General features: G+C 47.1%; 1 protein-coding gene across 2 annotated transcripts in view; it reads left to right on the top strand.

Annotated features, from left to right (window-relative positions):
• The window catches only part of Smyd3 (SET and MYND domain containing 3), a 556,924-nt gene that overhangs the window by 458,331 nt on the left and 82,270 nt on the right, over positions 1-16,323 (top strand). For both annotated transcript variants that reach the window (NM_001025762.1, XM_087581431.1), the window contains one exon: positions 12,482-12,569. In NM_001025762.1, the coding sequence (NP_001020933.1) occupies positions 12,482-12,569 (88 nt within the window). The remainder of the gene's footprint in view (positions 1-12,481; positions 12,570-16,323) is intronic.

Raw genomic sequence — 16,323 nt, 5'->3', positions numbered from 1 at the left:
CCTGGTGCCATGGGGATTCCTCCGCTCACCCTCTGGGGACGTTTCTGGAGCGCCATCAGACCTCTGTCTGCAAAGCTCTGCTAACAGTCATGCATGCTCAGTTTATAAGCCGGTTACAAGGAAATGGAGGTGGGGGCAGGGTGCCGAAGCTTTTATCTTTGACATTACAAAGAGGTCTCTGGCCTGGGGCCAGGCTGGAGTTTACAGGAATATAAAACGCAGACATGCGCTTTCTGTTGGTGGGGCGCCAGGGGGAAGGCGGGCCATGCAGGCAGACAGCACTTTGCTTCCGCGGGACACACACTCGCTAGGAGGAACATCCGAGTCTTGGTGGTTCAGAGCAGGGTCACTCGCGGCTACGAGGCGGGATGAAGAAGAGCCACGACATGTGGCTGGCCTCCTCTCCTCCCAAGCCCGAAAAGGGGTGGCCAGGATTGAGGGCCTTCTGCAGTGACCCCCTGCACCCCTCAGGAGCACCAGGCTCCAGGAGCACATCTCTGCAGGAACTAAATGTCTTATTGAAGGCCGAGATAGACCTACTCTACTTTTAAGCAAGGTTTTGGTGCTGCGTCCCTCAAGCTGTGACACAGTCCTCTCCAAGTTTTTGCTCATTTGACAGGAAGTCCTAGGAGCCCAATGTCGAAGTTCTGGTGGATTTGTGCAACCCAGCTCTGAAAAATAAAAAATAAAAGAAAGGAATGAAGGAAGGAAGAAAGAAACAAAGAAAGATTAGTGGGCTACCAGAAACTGCCTAACGGATATTAAGGCGTGGCTTCTGATCCCTAATGAAATAATTTTCTTTGGTTACCCCAGTGCTGACCTTCTTTGAAAGTGTCTCTAGACTTGTGTCACAGACCTGGTTATCTGAAATTGCTAGTGTGGACCCCAGCCAAACTCACCACTTGTTTGGGGACCACAGGTTATGTGATCTGATGCGCTTGTCTTAAGGAGATAAGCAAATGCCATAAACTGCCTGTGCTTCAGATATCACCCCTGCTGTCCATTATGTACGTGGATGTTAGAGGAGGCACACGAATTAAACAGCCATGGTCAATGTCTGGGGTTGGCAGTATGTAGTGCCATGTTGAGTACGGTCTTTGTTCCGTGCCACATGCTCTCTCTGCTCTGGCTGGGGTGATGCTGGAGAAAACCCAGCTTAAAATAGAACGAAGCAGGAGGAAGGGGAAGAGGGAAGGAAGGGGCTTGCAATGTGCACGACCACAGATGCCCAGGGTCTCCACTCTCAGAGTCTAAGAACTGTCCTCAGACACCTATGTAAGTGACCAATGGACTGGAACAATTAGTTTCCATCTCCATGGAAACGTCATCAAGTTCTCACCGAAGGCACTGGGTCTAGCTCTGGGTCCTGCAACTGGCCAACGGCAGAGCTGGGAGCTGAGTCCAACTCCTTGGTGCTGCTTTCATGGTTTTCACCACACAACACCACGACCTAAATTGTCCACCCATTCTATTTCAATGCCAGGGATCAAACCAAGGGCCTCACAGCTCTCTAGCGCGCAGCCGCCCCTCATCCTGCTTTTAAATGTCTTCGGAACAACTGCATCTAGCCCATCCTACCCTTCACCATCAGGATGTTGCCCCTTAAATCTGTTCTGTTGTAGTTTGAAGCAATTTCCTGTCTGTTTGCTGAGGTGAGTGAAAGCAGCTGTTGCCTGTAATGGACATAAAAAAAGATTAAGGAGCCGAGGGCTGTGGTTTTGGTCTCCATTAAAATAAAACCTGCTCTGAAATTTGGGGGGTGTACTTTGTCTTCATGGTTGCCTGCGTTAGGACAGTTTTCCTGTTTAAAAAAAAAAAAAAAAAAAAAAAAACCTTTGCATTTTTTTCCCAGCGTCTCAAACCTCCCACCTCGAGGTGTTTACAGAAGGAGACTGGCAGGACTCTGAGCCTGAGCCACATACGTTTACTTACATCCGCACAAGCCATCCGTTTGATAGTTTCTCCACAAATGTGAAAAGAATTCCTTTGAATGTGCTTTTGCAAGCCAAGCCAGTAGCCCGGTGCTTCGCATGATCCCCCACTGTGCGTTCTCAGGAGCCTGACTCTGCAGCGTGGGGGGAGGGTGCAAGGAGGTGCTCCCTTAAATGTCCTCACATAATGTTTAACTGCCTCTGCATGTTGGCGCGACATGCCCGTTTCCTGCAAAGGCTGCATGTAAAAGCTGCCCTCCAGCAGGCTCCACTGGTGTGGCTCGGCTCTCAAAAAGCCCCTAACTCTGTAGACGCCTGTTTAATTCCCATCAACCTGGTTTTTGTAGAAGCCTTTATGCTTTCTCTGAGAAGGAGATTTCTTCTGTGGGATGCTGGTGTAAATGGTGTTGGTGGTTACAGGAGCCCTGCCGTGACACGGGCAAACATCCCCTTCTTCCTTGAACTTCTCTGTCACTGGAAATTTAACCTCGAACCTGAGATGGGGTGCAACGTGTTGCCTTGTAAAACTGTGCAATAAAGCCGGTTTCTGCCAGAGCAAAAAGCAGATGCACATTCGCTCCCTAATGCCTGATCGGAACACACAAAGATCTGTTTCTGCCTTGAGTTTTGAGCATTCCTGCCTTTCCCTCCACACCCCCTTATGCCCGCTGTGCACATTGGCTGCTCTAGGGCTGATACAATGGTGAATGCTCTGGTTTCAGCCTTTTTCCATGTTATGAAAGAACCGTTTTTTCCCCTAAGTTAAATCTAGACTGCTTTCAGCTATTTCTGCCAAAGGAAGTGGAAATTGGTTCCAGTCGGTGTTTCCTGTTAATCATAAAGGTTTCTGAGTGAGTCTGTGAGTTAATCTATTAGTCCCAGTATGTTATCCACAAACCAAGGCACTGCAGTCAAAGACACTAAAGATTAGACTGTTTCCATCCGGGGTTTTATTTCAGAGCTCTCTGCCTCTCTCCAGAGTGCAGGCACGATATTTGAACCGTATGCTACTTTTTTTAAAAAGAAAGTAACAGAATGCCCCTTCTTCCCTTTAACACACTGGAATTGTTGCGTTACTAGTAAAGTTTAAGTATTCGTTGATTTCGTTCCGATCCTATCCTCTTTGCTCGCCCTGATCAATCTAATTAGAGTTTACATGGGGATTGGATGACAGGAAATACAGGAAAGCAGATTGCCCTTCTTCTTCTTTTCTTTTTTAATAAGAACCATCTGAAATTAAGCTAGTACTAGAATTTCAACATCAAGCTCTTGCAAACCAAGCAAGCACAGCTGTCTGTGGCTTCCTGTTGCAAGGTAGACCAGGATTGGTACCTCTAATGCTTCATCCAACGTTGCCAGCGGCCTCTTCCCCAAGAAGCCACCTGTGCCAGGACCCTACCCTATTGAGGAAGCTCGGCTCTCTCATTCATGGTGACGACTGGCCCCTGGAAGGCACGATGTCTACTTTGAAACCAGAGGAAGCATCTGGCTAGTTGAATCCAGCTGTGTTGACTGGCATCTTTTTTTTGTGGCTGTAAGATTTTTGTAGAATCATCTGTTTTTACATTCGAGAAACCAACTCTGGCGTATCAGTTTATTTATGCAGCAGGGGTGTGTATGACCTTAATCAATCCTGAAAGAAGGGGCTGGGGAACTCTGGGCAAGAGAACTTGAAATGGTTTAGGATGATGTTTAAGTAGGAGCCAGGGAAACTCTAACTAGCCCTTGCTGCTGCTGTTTGAGGATATGGATCCTGAGCAGTGTGGGATTTTGTGTGCTGGCTGGTCACATTTAGGTGCTAAATTATGGCCACTATCTGGGTATGTGGCAAATACCACACTGCAGTGGTAACATCTCCTTCTCCTTGTCCCAGCGGTATAATATCAGAAATGAGTCAAGGTAGAAGAGAAAAAAAACCCCAGCATTCAGTTCCCTTGGTTGTGACTCTCATCGTTGTCAAATTAAGTAATGGATTTTGTTCTTCTAATACTCTTAGCCACGGATCATAAAAGTTACCATCACTCTCCTTGCTCATCCATTGTGTCCACACTGAGTATCTTACCAAGTGGCGTTGGATAGCAGGGCTGAGTAGATCTGGGTCCCACACGGAGTCCAGGGTTAGTTCTGAGACACTTCGACTAGATGGTAACTGACAGCACATTGCTATAGGAACTGTGGAGCGTGGCTTCCAGGGCTCAGTGGTCAGTCTGATCCACAGGGCAGTCATTGATGCCCTGGTGGAATGCAGGAAGGGCCAAGAACTACCAACACGGTGAGGAGTAGAGGCAGAGGGACAGTCGGTAGTGTCATCCACTCCTATAGATTTGACCCCACTACCCAGCGAGCCCTTGCTGCTGCTATTTGAGAATATGGAGGTTCTGTCTAGAAAAGTCGGAACCAAACAGAAAGACAGGCCAGGTGAGTGTGCAGGGCACGGAGGTGATGCAGGGCACAGAGGTGATGCAGGGCAAGAGGTGATATAGGACACTGTATCAGGGTTTCTATTCCTGCACAAAACAAGAAGCCAGTTGGGAAGGAAAGGGTTTATTCAGCTTACACTTCCACATTGCTGTTCATCACCAAAGGAAGTCAGGACTGGAACTCAAGCAGGTCAGGAAGCAGGAGCTGATGCAGAGGCCATGGAGGGGTGCTGCTTACTGGCTTGCTTCCCCTGGCTTGCTCAGTTTGCTTTCTTATAGAAGCCAGGACTACCAGCCCAGTGATGGCACCACAATGTACCTTCCCAACTTTGATCACTAATTGAGAAAATGTCTTACAGCTGGATCTCTGGGAGGCATTTCCTCAAGGGAGGCTCCTTTCTCTATAATAACTCCAGCTTGTATTGAATTGACACACAAAACCAGACAGTACAGACACATAGGATAACTGATGGATTTGATGGAGTATGAAGAACTTGGGTGGTCAGGAGGGAAGGGAGGAAGTAAGGATTCTCATATTTATCTGATAGCAGCTCTTGGGTCAGCCCCCACTTAGCTATGTCCACATTTGTACTGTTGGCTTCAAGACTAGATATTGAGGCTTCCCAAGCTCAGTGGGAAAGTGGTTACCATGGGGCAGGACTCAGCTGGCTCTGTGCCATCTCAGTCTCCAGAATGGTCCAGTGGGAGAGAGTCACCAGGTAAGGAAACTGAGGATAATGAAAAAGAAGACTTCTAGGGAGATTCCATGGCTTAGCCCTAGGGGCTGCCTGGACCAGTCTGATGTAACTGGATTAGTCAGGGTTCTGTAGATCAAACATGGTAGAATCACTATTTATATTCAAAGATAAGTGATTAAATTAGCTTATTTCATATGGTTGGAGACATCCAGCAATGCTTCTCTGCAAGAGAGAAGAACCTGAAAGTTGCTCTACCTACAAAGCCTGCAAGATTTCTGAAACCTGCAGGTCTTCTGTCCATTCTGGAAACCCAGGAAGCTGGTACTAGTATCAGTGAGCGAATAAGGAACAGCGCAGCACCAGAGTGGATGACCTCACTACTAGTGAAGGCCAAGCCAACAGAGTAGATGACCTCATTACTAGTGAAGGCCAAGCCAACAGAGTAGACGACATCACTACTAGTCAAGACCAAGCCAACAGAGTGGATGACCTCACTACTAGTGAAGGCCAAGCCAACAGAGTAGATGACCTCAGTACTAGTGAAGGCCAAGCCAACAGAGTAGACGACATCACTACTAGTCAAGACCAAGCCAACAGAGTGGATGACCTCACTACTAGTGAAGTCCAAGCCAACAGAGTAGATGACCTCAGTACTAGTCAAGGCCAAGCCAACAGAGTAGACAACATCACTACTAGTCAAGACCAAGCCAACAGAGTAGATGACCTCATTACTAGTGAAGGCCAAGCCAACAGAGTAGATAACCTCACTACTAGTGAAGGCCAAGCCAACAGAGTAGACGACATCACTACTAGTCAAGGCCAAGCCAACAGAGTAGACAACATCACTACTAGTCAAGGCCAAGCCAACAGAGTAGATGACCTCACTACTAGTGAAGTCCAAGCCAACAGAGTAGATGACCTCAGTACTAGTCAAGGCCAAGCCAACAGAGTAGATGACCTCACTACTAGTCAAGGCTAAGCCAACAGAGTAGATGACTTCACTACTAGTCAAGGCCAAGCTAAGAGGAGATGACCTCACTACTAGTCAAGGCCAAGCCAACAAAGAAACATTTTTTTTAATTAAAAAATACCCTTCCTTCTTCCATTCTTTATCTGGGCTTCTGTAAGAAAGTGCCACCCATATGTAGGGATGAATCTTCCCCTACCAATAGTCAAGATGACCATCTCTCCCCCCCCATATACATGCCCATAAACTGACTCAATAAAGACAACCTCTCACTGAAACACTCAGGAATCCTTCAGCTTGTGCTCTGAGTTATCTTTTGTCATTTATAGAAAACTTGTTTTGTTCCGTTTACTTTTGCAGTGCTGGGTGTGAAATCCGGGGCCAGGCACAACTTGGCAAACTCTTGTGCCATTGAGCTCTAGCCCATAGTATTCCATTCGGTACCTTAGACACACATAAGCACGAAATGAGAATTTTTCAGTCTTCTACAGGCAAATGGGGAGGCACTTGTTCAGGCCCTTTTATATTAACTTACATAGTCAATTACATTTTAATATTTAATAAATATATACATTTAATATATAATACATATAATAGATTTATAGTATTATTGATGTAGTAAAGCTGAAACTCAGAAAGGGTTTTCCCTTTCCTAGGTGAGTCGTCCTGAATGGTTGCAAGTGTCGCTCATGTGTTTGATAAGGAAAAATAGAAATGTAAATATTTGCTTATTGATCTCCTACTTCAGGATCTGGGAGATGGACACTTAGTCTTCTCTCCTATTTGCGCATTGAAAAGAACAGAAGGCATGAGCTCTGCTTCCCCAACTAGCTTCTCTGCTTACATTCAGAAGTTCCGTTCGTGTATATACACAACTGAGTGTTGTCCTGTGGCCTGTTGCTAGGAGAGGTGAGGCAGACGCCACCGTGGGCACGGATGTGAGGAGCAGACAGGGGTACAGTGAGTTAGGGACCCTGAGTGCAGAGACATGGACCACAGTGCAACATTCCAGCAAGTGTTAGATTCAGACCTGAGCTGTGAGCATGGCCTCCTCCAGCTCAGGCACAAAGCCCCCTCATCACTGTTATCAAATGCTGGAGAGCAGCTCTCAGACACTCTGAGCGTTTGTTAAGTAAATAAAGGCTTAGTGTCAACCAGCAAGAACAGCTATCAGGCTGAGCTCCTGGTGTCACAGTCAGTTGTAATTCCCACATGAAATGTCACCTACCCCAAGCACACATACTGGGTTTGTCTGGAGTCCACGTTAGAATATATATATTCTCTCTCTCTCTCTCTCTCTCTCTCTATATATATATATATATATATATATATATATATATATATATATATATATATACATACACATATATATGTATATATACATATATATACACATATATATGTATATATACATATATATGTATATATACATATATATATGATATACATAATGTCTATACTATTTTTCAGGTGCTAGTAGTGAACCGTGCCTGAAGATCCTTTAGATTATCTACTCACAGATAAGTTTCACCCTTAAAGCAAGCCCAGGAGACAGACAAAGACAGACTAGCAGCCTCCAGTCCTGCCTTGGCAGATGGATAGAAGCCGTTGGGACTGTCCAGGCACCGACATCCCACAAGTGTGCTTGGATGGGGGGGGGAGGTGGGGTTGATACCCATTCAAGAGATATCTAGAAATTTCCAAGTGCACAGTCCCTCCTCCAGATCCACTTTAAGATCATTCAGCTGAGCTCCGTACCGCTCGAAGCACTAGGTGTTCGGAAGAGAAAGGCATAAAGAAGAGTTCAGATTTAGGAAACTAAAGACCCGCGTTTGGCTTTAGTAAACTTGCACTAAACTATGGTTTACGCCCATGCACATAAACTGCAGCCCACAAGCTGTGCCACATTATCCAGTGCACTCTTAGGTCTGCCCCTGCCGCAGTGTGCCGCTACAACTTGCTGTCCTTCTCTCTATGACTCCTATCTGCTTACCTCCTTACCTTTTGCATCCCTCTCTCTGAGACCTTCCCTGGACACACCCTTTAACCCCACCCCCACCCCCACTCCCAGCCCTCTTCCCTCGGTCTATCTTTCTCATCCCTTCTGTGTAAACGTGACTGGCTGACTTTGTTTTTCTGCTCTACCCCAGTGCTTACAGCGTTCCTAGTAGGCACTCATTACACGGTAATAGAGTTAATGAGTGATCAAATGAATTAATTTCAGGATCGAGGAGGGCTGTGTGCAGAGCTCCAGAAGCCATAGGTCCAGAAGATGTGTGTGCTGGGTTCCACTCTTCACAAACCAAGAGGCTTAGAACAGTGCAGACTTTTATTTTCCCCTTCTCTAGGTCGGAAGCCTGACTCTATCTCAGCTTGTGAATCAAGGCTTGAGATCGAGGCTGCCTTCCTTCCCACTGGCCGCAGGCAAGAGTCAGCTTGCTTGCTTTCCCAGTCTCTGGGACAGCTATTGTTCCTTTGTTAGGTTTGCCATCTTTAAAACCAGCGCCTGCTCCCAGTGAGCTGGGACATGCAGAAGTGAGCAGCTACTTCCCCTCCTGCCTCTTCAAACTGACCCCATGCATGCACGCATGCACACACGCACTGACTTCCTCCTCAGACTCTCCTACTGTGATGGCTTGTATATGCTCCTCCCAGGGAGTGGCACTATTAGAAGGTGTGGCCTTGTTGGAATAGGTATGTCACTGTGGTTGTGGGCTTTAAGACCCTCATCCTAGCTACCTGGAAAGCCAGAATTCTTCTAGCAGCCTTCAGATGAAGATGTAGAACTCTCGGCTCCTCCTGCACCATGCCTGCCTGGATGCTACCATGTGTCTGCCTTGATGATAATGGACTGAACCTCTGAACCTGTAAGCCAGCCCCAATTAAATGTTGTCCTTATGCGAGTTGCCTTGGTCATAGTATCTGTTCACAGCAGTAAAACCCTAACTAAGACATCAACTTTTAAAGGTTACCATAATTGTATTGGGCCCACTTGGATAATCTGAAATAGTTCATAGTTTTATAATCATCTGTAAAGAACTTGATCCCTTCTACAACTCAGGACCGTCTGCCAGGTAACCTAGTACCACAGGTTCTGGGCAGCCAGAACCTGGGTTCCCTTTGAGATCTACTTTTCTGTCCACTAGAGGGATCAACAAGCAAGTTGTTTTCTTTAGAGCAGTAGTTGTCAACCTGTGGGGCAAACTCCTTTGGCAAACCTCCAGCTCCAAAAATATTTGCATTATGATTCATACAAGTAGCAGAATTAGAGTAATGAAGTAGCGAAGAAAATAATTTTATGGTTGGGGGGATCACCACATGAGGAACTGTGTCAAAGGGTGGCAGCATTAGGAAGGTTGAGAACTGCTGTCTTAGATGCTCAAACTGCCATTTCATAAATATAAAACAGGCACATTTAATCAGGGATGACTGTGGCAGCTGAAGTGGGGGGGATGAGATGGTCAAAGGGAGACTTTAGGAGACGAACATGAACTTAGAGCAGGAACGCAGAGGGAGACTGGTGTGCACCTCTCCACAGACATTTCCCCCCTACACACACACACACCCATCCCTTTTTTGTACTCAAAGAGCTGGGTCTGCCTGTACATCTATGGAATAGTTTTCAAAGTCACCTTTTGTTGCCCGTGCACATAGCACAGACAGAGAACAGATAAAGCCCTGGTTCAGAGACTCATGGCTCTCGCTTCTGTGTACACACCATCTACCTCAGCTGCACAAGGGATCGTGTTCTCCTGGCCTTCACTGCCTTCGGATTTTATTTCCTGACCCTAACACCCCGATGACATGCATCTTCCCACTGGCATCACAGAACTCATTCCCACCGTGGTTCTCACAGGGGTTGGCCTGTCCCTGGGGAGACACACCGAGAGTCTCCAGGAAGATGCCGGCCCTTCACCTGGACTATCCCCAACTCTCACCATGTCTCAGCATCCTCCATAGCTCCTCCTGGACACCTCACAGAGCAACATGGACGCTGAGTGGTGGATTGAGTTGTGTCTGAGGTGTGATTGGCCTCTTTGCAGGAGCACTGTCCCACAAGACATCCTGTGGGTATAGCACTGTCCAGTGTGCTGTCCAGTTGGCCACAAGCTCTTGAAAGGTGGCAAGTACAGCTGAGGAGCCCGGCATTTTGCTGCCTGTAGTTTTAAGCAACTTAAGTAGGAATAGTCGCAAGAGACAAGTACCCACCCTGTTGGATGATGTAAGGAAGTAACAACTCATTGAGCATGCCAGAGAGGCCACGGCAGGATTTGTGGGAGCACGTGATGTGAACACAGCCTTTGGGGATGAGACCGCTTACACTTTGCTTCGGTGGTGTTGTGTGGTTTAATTTTTGTGGTTGTTTTGGTTTTGGGTTTTCGTTTGTTTGTTTGTTTTGGCAATCACGTCTTTCTGAGTCGAGTTCCAGACTCAAAGATTTATCCACGGAGTACTGGGCATGCAGCCATTGGGGTGGGGAGTAGCAGGTACCATGTGACCTGACACGGAGTACTGGGCATGCAGGGATTGGGGAGTGGGCAGTGACACCAGACTTTTTTTCCTGTTGCTTTTATAATTGCTTTCCAGTATCTTAAAGACCAGGGGGACTTCCCTATCTGGCCCGGGGTGTAGACCGTGTGCACGCCCACCCATGAGTACACCAGGGATGGCCTCCTAAGAGCTGCATGAACATGAAGTGGGAGAGAATTGCTAACACAGCACAGGGCCACCTATCTACCTGGTACCCAGCACTCAGCTGCGTGCCAGGGGCACAATAACAAACTGGAAACGTGGAAGACCTGCTCATGAGCTAAGAGCTCACATTTAATAAATGATAGCCCACCATCTTAGTGGATTTTTTTCCTTCATTTTTTTTAACATTTAAAAAATCATTAGAATGTGAAACTTTTAATGTTAAAATATTTGCTTCTCTCTGATTTTTTGTGACAATTGGGATTGGTCCACATGAGGATAGCGGACTTGCCTTCTTTCTCTTAGCTGTGTTGATAAGCCATGCTGGGTCACTGTACAGTTTCCTGACAAATGGGAGCTCTTGGAAGAAAGATTTTCTTTATTTTTAACTATGTGCATATGTGACTGTGTGAAGTTGTACACATCTGTGAGTCTTGGTGTCCTTGGGGTCCAGAAGAGGGCACGGAACCACCTGGAGTTGGAGTTACAGTGGTCATGAGCCATCCAGCATAGGAGCTGGGAACCAAGCTCAAGTCCCTCAGAAGAACAGCAAGCGTTTCTAACCTCTGGGCCATCCAGCCTCCCAAATAACAGCTTTGTTTTTAACATCCCCCTCTCACACTCCCTCAGAAACAGGTTCATTGACATATAGTTCACGTATTGTTTTGTTCAGTGCGTTTATAACATATAGCTCAGTGGGTTGTCTCCTCAAGGGTTGTATAACCAGCATCATGGTCAGTTATAGAACATTTTTATTATCCACAAAGGAATCCCAACCATTAGCAGTCACCCCAGTTCTCCCAGTTGCCCTAACTCCAGTCAACCACCAGTTTGCCTCTGTCTCTATGGATTTCCCAGTCTGGGTATTTCATATTAATGGAATCATGTCTTTTTAAGAGTCTTATTATATTTTTATTTAGAGAGTGGGGGGCATGCACGTTATGAAAGACATGTGGAGATCACAGGGCAGCGTCTGAGGGTCAGTCCTCCCCTTCTACCGTCTGGGTCCCAGGGCCATCAGGTGTGACAGCACCCACATTTATCCACTGAGCCATATCATCAGCCCACAATGACTGGCTTCTTCCACTGAGAATACTGTTTTTCAGGCCCATCAATGTTATAGCACACAGTAATACTTCATTAGCTTTATTATGAGTTTACCCTGCTGTACCGACTTTATTTACCTGGCATCATCAGGCGATGGGCATTTCAGTCTCATCCCCTTTGGCTCTAATGGTTATTCGTGCACACGTTTTGGTTGAACATGCTCTCATCTCTCACGGTTGCCAGCCTAGAGGTAGAACTAAGGAGATGATAATGCTATCGGTGACGTGGTGTTTCTGTGTTTGTTAGAAGCTTCTCAGCAAACAAGCCACCAGACACCAGCCATGTGGGTGCTTCATCCCACATTTTCTTGGCATATTGGTAAGGAGCACAAACAGGTCAGCTGTCGGAGTTTCTGAAAAGCCCATTTTTCAAAGCCACGCCACTCGCTGTGTCTTTCCACCTGTGGAGCGTCAGCCTTCAGCCCCTCGGCATCCCTAGTGACACCTCCTGTTCCTCGCTTCTCTACAGCAGGTCGGAGCTGTGTTGCCGAGCAGGGGTGGCGTCTCACTGTGGTTCTGAACTGAGCTTCCCTAATGATTAATGATGCCCGGTGTGTTTTCGTGTGCTTGTAGGCCATCTGTTTGTCCTTCTTGGAGAATTGTCTGTTCAAATCCTTTGCCCGTGTTTTAATTGGCTCATTTGTCTTCTTTGCCTTGGCCCGAGCAGGATGCTGATATGCTGACGGGTGACGAGCAAATATGGAAGGAGGTTCAAGAATCACTGAAAAAGATCGAAGAGCTGAAGGCGCACTGGAGTATCCTTTCCCCCGCAGGCCGAGCTGCACTGCTGGTTGCTGCTTTACCAGAAGTGGAGCCGAGGCAAAGTCTGATCATGCAAGTGCTGCTTCTAGGCCCAGCCAGCGGTGTGGGGAGTGGCCCAGTGGTGGGGAGACACCCAGGAAGACCAAAGCAAGGTCAGCACAGATGCCCTACAAATACCTTACCACCAGTGAATGGTAATAATAGGGAGGCAAGTTGTAGGTGTTTGGTTTTCTCCTCTTCCTCCTCTTCCTCTTCCTCTTCCTCCTCTTCCTCTTCCTCCTCTTCTTCCTCCTCCTCCTCCTCCTCTTTCTCCTCATGCACAAGGTAAAACTCAGAGACCCCCTTCCTCCTGTAACCTCTTTAGTCTCTGGAAAGGAATGTGTGACTCTTTACCATTTAATATCACTGACCCTCAGACCTACAAACCAGCCAGAAAACAGCACCAGTGGGATTCTCCATTATACCTTTTCTTGGGATATAAGATAAGGAACGTGAATAGGTCAAAGTTCAGATCAGAGAGAGACACCATATGATAGCATCATCTGGGAGATGCCCTGCCCATAGTGCACTGTGTAAAGGGACTCCCAAATCAGGGACAGGATTCAGATAGACAGAAGCTGGGACAGACAGAAGGCACCTGTCCATAGAGGATTCCACTTGGGCACAAGCATGATGGGGAACTGCAGCTAAGAGACTTTAGACTATGGGAAGATCACCAGAGGGTCATCAGACACTTTGGGCTGACCATATGCCAGGCAGGAACAAAATCTGCAAGTAAGTTATGGACTCCGTAGTGTTAGAGAATCATGAAGGACAGGGAAGATAGATAGGTAAGCGGTTCTCCTTTTAATGGTGGAATATGTACTTACAGGAATCAGGAGCTCAGTGAGTTTGTTAAGAGTCTGAGCAATGAACTTGTAGTTGGTTAATAGGAAATAGAAAAGAAGGCTGCCACATCCAGGTTGCTGTATGGATTTGCTAAGAACAAATCGATCCGTTGAATCATGGAGTGTTTTCAGTTTTATTTTTGTAAAGCTTGCACCTAGATCTCATTAGAGGGTTTGAAAAGACATAGTCAAGACATTTGGATACTAGCGGATCCAGGCTTCCTACTCAATGACCTAATGACACAGACGTCACTCTGAGGGCTCTGTCTCCTTCACCTTTGATTCAGTACTTTGAAGAGACTTTCCAAGCATGTGTAGCTAGGCGGAAGGGAAGCAGAGGAGAGACAGTAGAATGAAGAGCTCAGTAGATGCTTGGTGATTTGGATGGCTACTGAATTTCAGAAGATGAGCTTCAACAAAAGTGTACGTAAAGTCTTCTATTTAGGGCAAGAAGTTGAAGCATGTAAATGTGCATGCACAAAGCTTGGACGTGAAAGGACCCTATTGCTTCGGCAAGTAGAAGAAATTTAATAAAGTGTGCGAGTATGTCATAACTCCCCAGAGACAACTGTGATCTTGGGCTGTAGTCATAGAAATTCACAATATAAAATAGGAAAGGAGGTGGCTGAGCCTATGTAGAGTCCTCCTTCTCTCTGTCTCCTTGCCCACGAATCCCCAAAGTCCCACCTCTGTCTCTCTGCCCAGCCATTGGCTGCCAGCAACTTTATTTACCAATCAGAACCAACTGGGGGCAGGGACCCTCAGTGTGGGGGGGACTTTTGTGCAATTTCAGGAACCCAATTAACACACTACAAGCATTAACCTAAATTCACAACAGCCTTCTGGGAAGTCACTGGGAGGATGCCTTTAAGGGAACCATTAGGTCCTGTGGTCTTTGCCTCTCTCTGCTTCCAGGCTTATTCTGACGCCCACTCCCACCACTGCCATTTGGGGTGCTCACAATGGGCCCTTTAAAGTTGGACTTGAACCTCCATAACTCACAAGCCCATCTTTGCTTCATACGGTATTTTGCATCAGATAGTTCACTATAATCAAGCAAAACAGAATAACCCAATACATAGTTTGGTGAACATATGTAGACATACATAGAGGAGGGGGAAGGGAGAGAGAGAGGAGAGAGGCAAAGATAACGCTTTTTAAAGGATGTGATGACTGTACTGTATCTGGGGAGGTGAGTGGGTCTTCATTCAGGCCAGCCATGAAGGAGAGCACCTCGGTGGATACAGAAGGTGATAGACATGCTGCTGGTGCTGGCCAGCATTCCATCCGGTAGGAAATGGGCATAGGGTTAGTTTTTATGCAAAGTGGCCCAGAATGACACTAGGCAGAGTAGAATGGCTAGATGCGTACAGACCTTGCTCTGGCATCCTGTCTTAAGAAGCTCAACTTATTCCCAAGTGACTTCATTCCCTGTCTGTCTGTGTGTCCATCTGTCCCCACCCTCCTATAGTCATTCAGAGCATTTGACAGAAAGCCCCCATCCTGCATTCGGGTCCCTTTAGCTAAGAGCTCAGCTAAGAGCGGTTATAGTAGACACCACAGGTGGCAAGGCTAAATCTGAGCAGGTATGTGACTGCATTAACTTAGGAAGAGACTTGGAGCTAAAATCGTTCCTCCCTCTGGACTCCCCAGAACGGTTTACATGAGGAGTCTTAACCTTGTCTGCCAGGAGGTGGCTGCCAGTGTTGTGGAGGGAGGTTGGTATGAAGTCCTTTGCTGCCTGGTGGAGGGGGGTGCAGATGTGTTCCCAGGAGTGAGCAGAGACTATCACATCTGGTTTCCACTCGTTAGGCACCCACCTCAGCCTCTTCATGAGACAGAGCATATTATGGAAATGAGTAGACAAGAAACAATGGGGATCCAGCAAGTGGTGTTACAACAAGGCTCAGGCCTTGCCACAGAAATGTCTGGCATTGTGTAAGAGACAGCCATTCCTCCTGACAGTTCGTCAGACATCTAATCCTAGAATGAAAAGCCACAGAGGTCAGCACCACAATCTGTTTCAAAATCAGCGTATTGCCTAAGAAACCGCTTTCCCCCAACCTCTGGGGGATTCGTTCTGCAAACTTGAAAAATCCGTGTCACATGCATACAAAGGAAAATCACCAACTGTCAATAACTTCAAATCACCATCTTCAGGACCCCTTCTGGGATCGGAGCCAGGACTCACCCTAAGAGGTGACATAAAGGGCCCTCAGATTGAAATTCTCCCCAAGGAGAATGGCGTTCTGGAGTAAGGTGTTGTGCCTTAGTTGAGAGGAAACATCTCTCCTGGGAGCTACATATTCCCAGTTCCCAGTGTGGCTCAGTCGCTGGAAGGACCCACTGATGTGTTTTAGGAGCAGGGCTCTGCAGGCACCAGCAGCGGAAAGGTAGATTTTGCTGGGCAGAGGAGTGAAGGAGCTTCGTACCATGGGCCTCAGGGTGTACACAAGCCTCCAGGGTAAGGCTTGCTGGGTTAAGACGCCGATGAAGAGGGCCTGAGTCACAGTTTAGGGGAAGCTCATGGGAGGTGGAGTTGTGAAGAGACAGGAGCAGAGGAGAAATGACTGTCTTCCATCCTCTCCCCTTCGGCTTGTCAGGCTCAGGGGTTGTGATCGGAAGGAGAGAGGAAGGCACTCACACCTCTGCCACGTGTACTGCATACCCCAGTAAGCTTTCCAACCATATCCACGACACGCAGAGAGCTCCACCTAGCTCATGAGAGGACACAAAAAGATTTCCCTCCATTTTAGGACACACTGTCTCACTCGGTTTTTACTGAGATGGGCGTTTTATTTTCAGCCTACCTCAAGGCATTCGACTCTCTCAAAGCTCCAACTCTGACAGAGGACAGAAT

This window comes from Rattus norvegicus, chromosome 13 (assembly GCF_021556685.1).
Source record: "Rattus norvegicus strain SHRSP/BbbUtx chromosome 13, alternate assembly SHRSP_T2T, whole genome shotgun sequence".
Lineage (NCBI taxonomy): Eukaryota > Metazoa > Chordata > Mammalia > Rodentia > Muridae > Rattus > Rattus norvegicus.
Note: the sequence above shows the minus strand (reverse complement) of the source record. Positions and strands in the feature narration are given on the sequence as shown.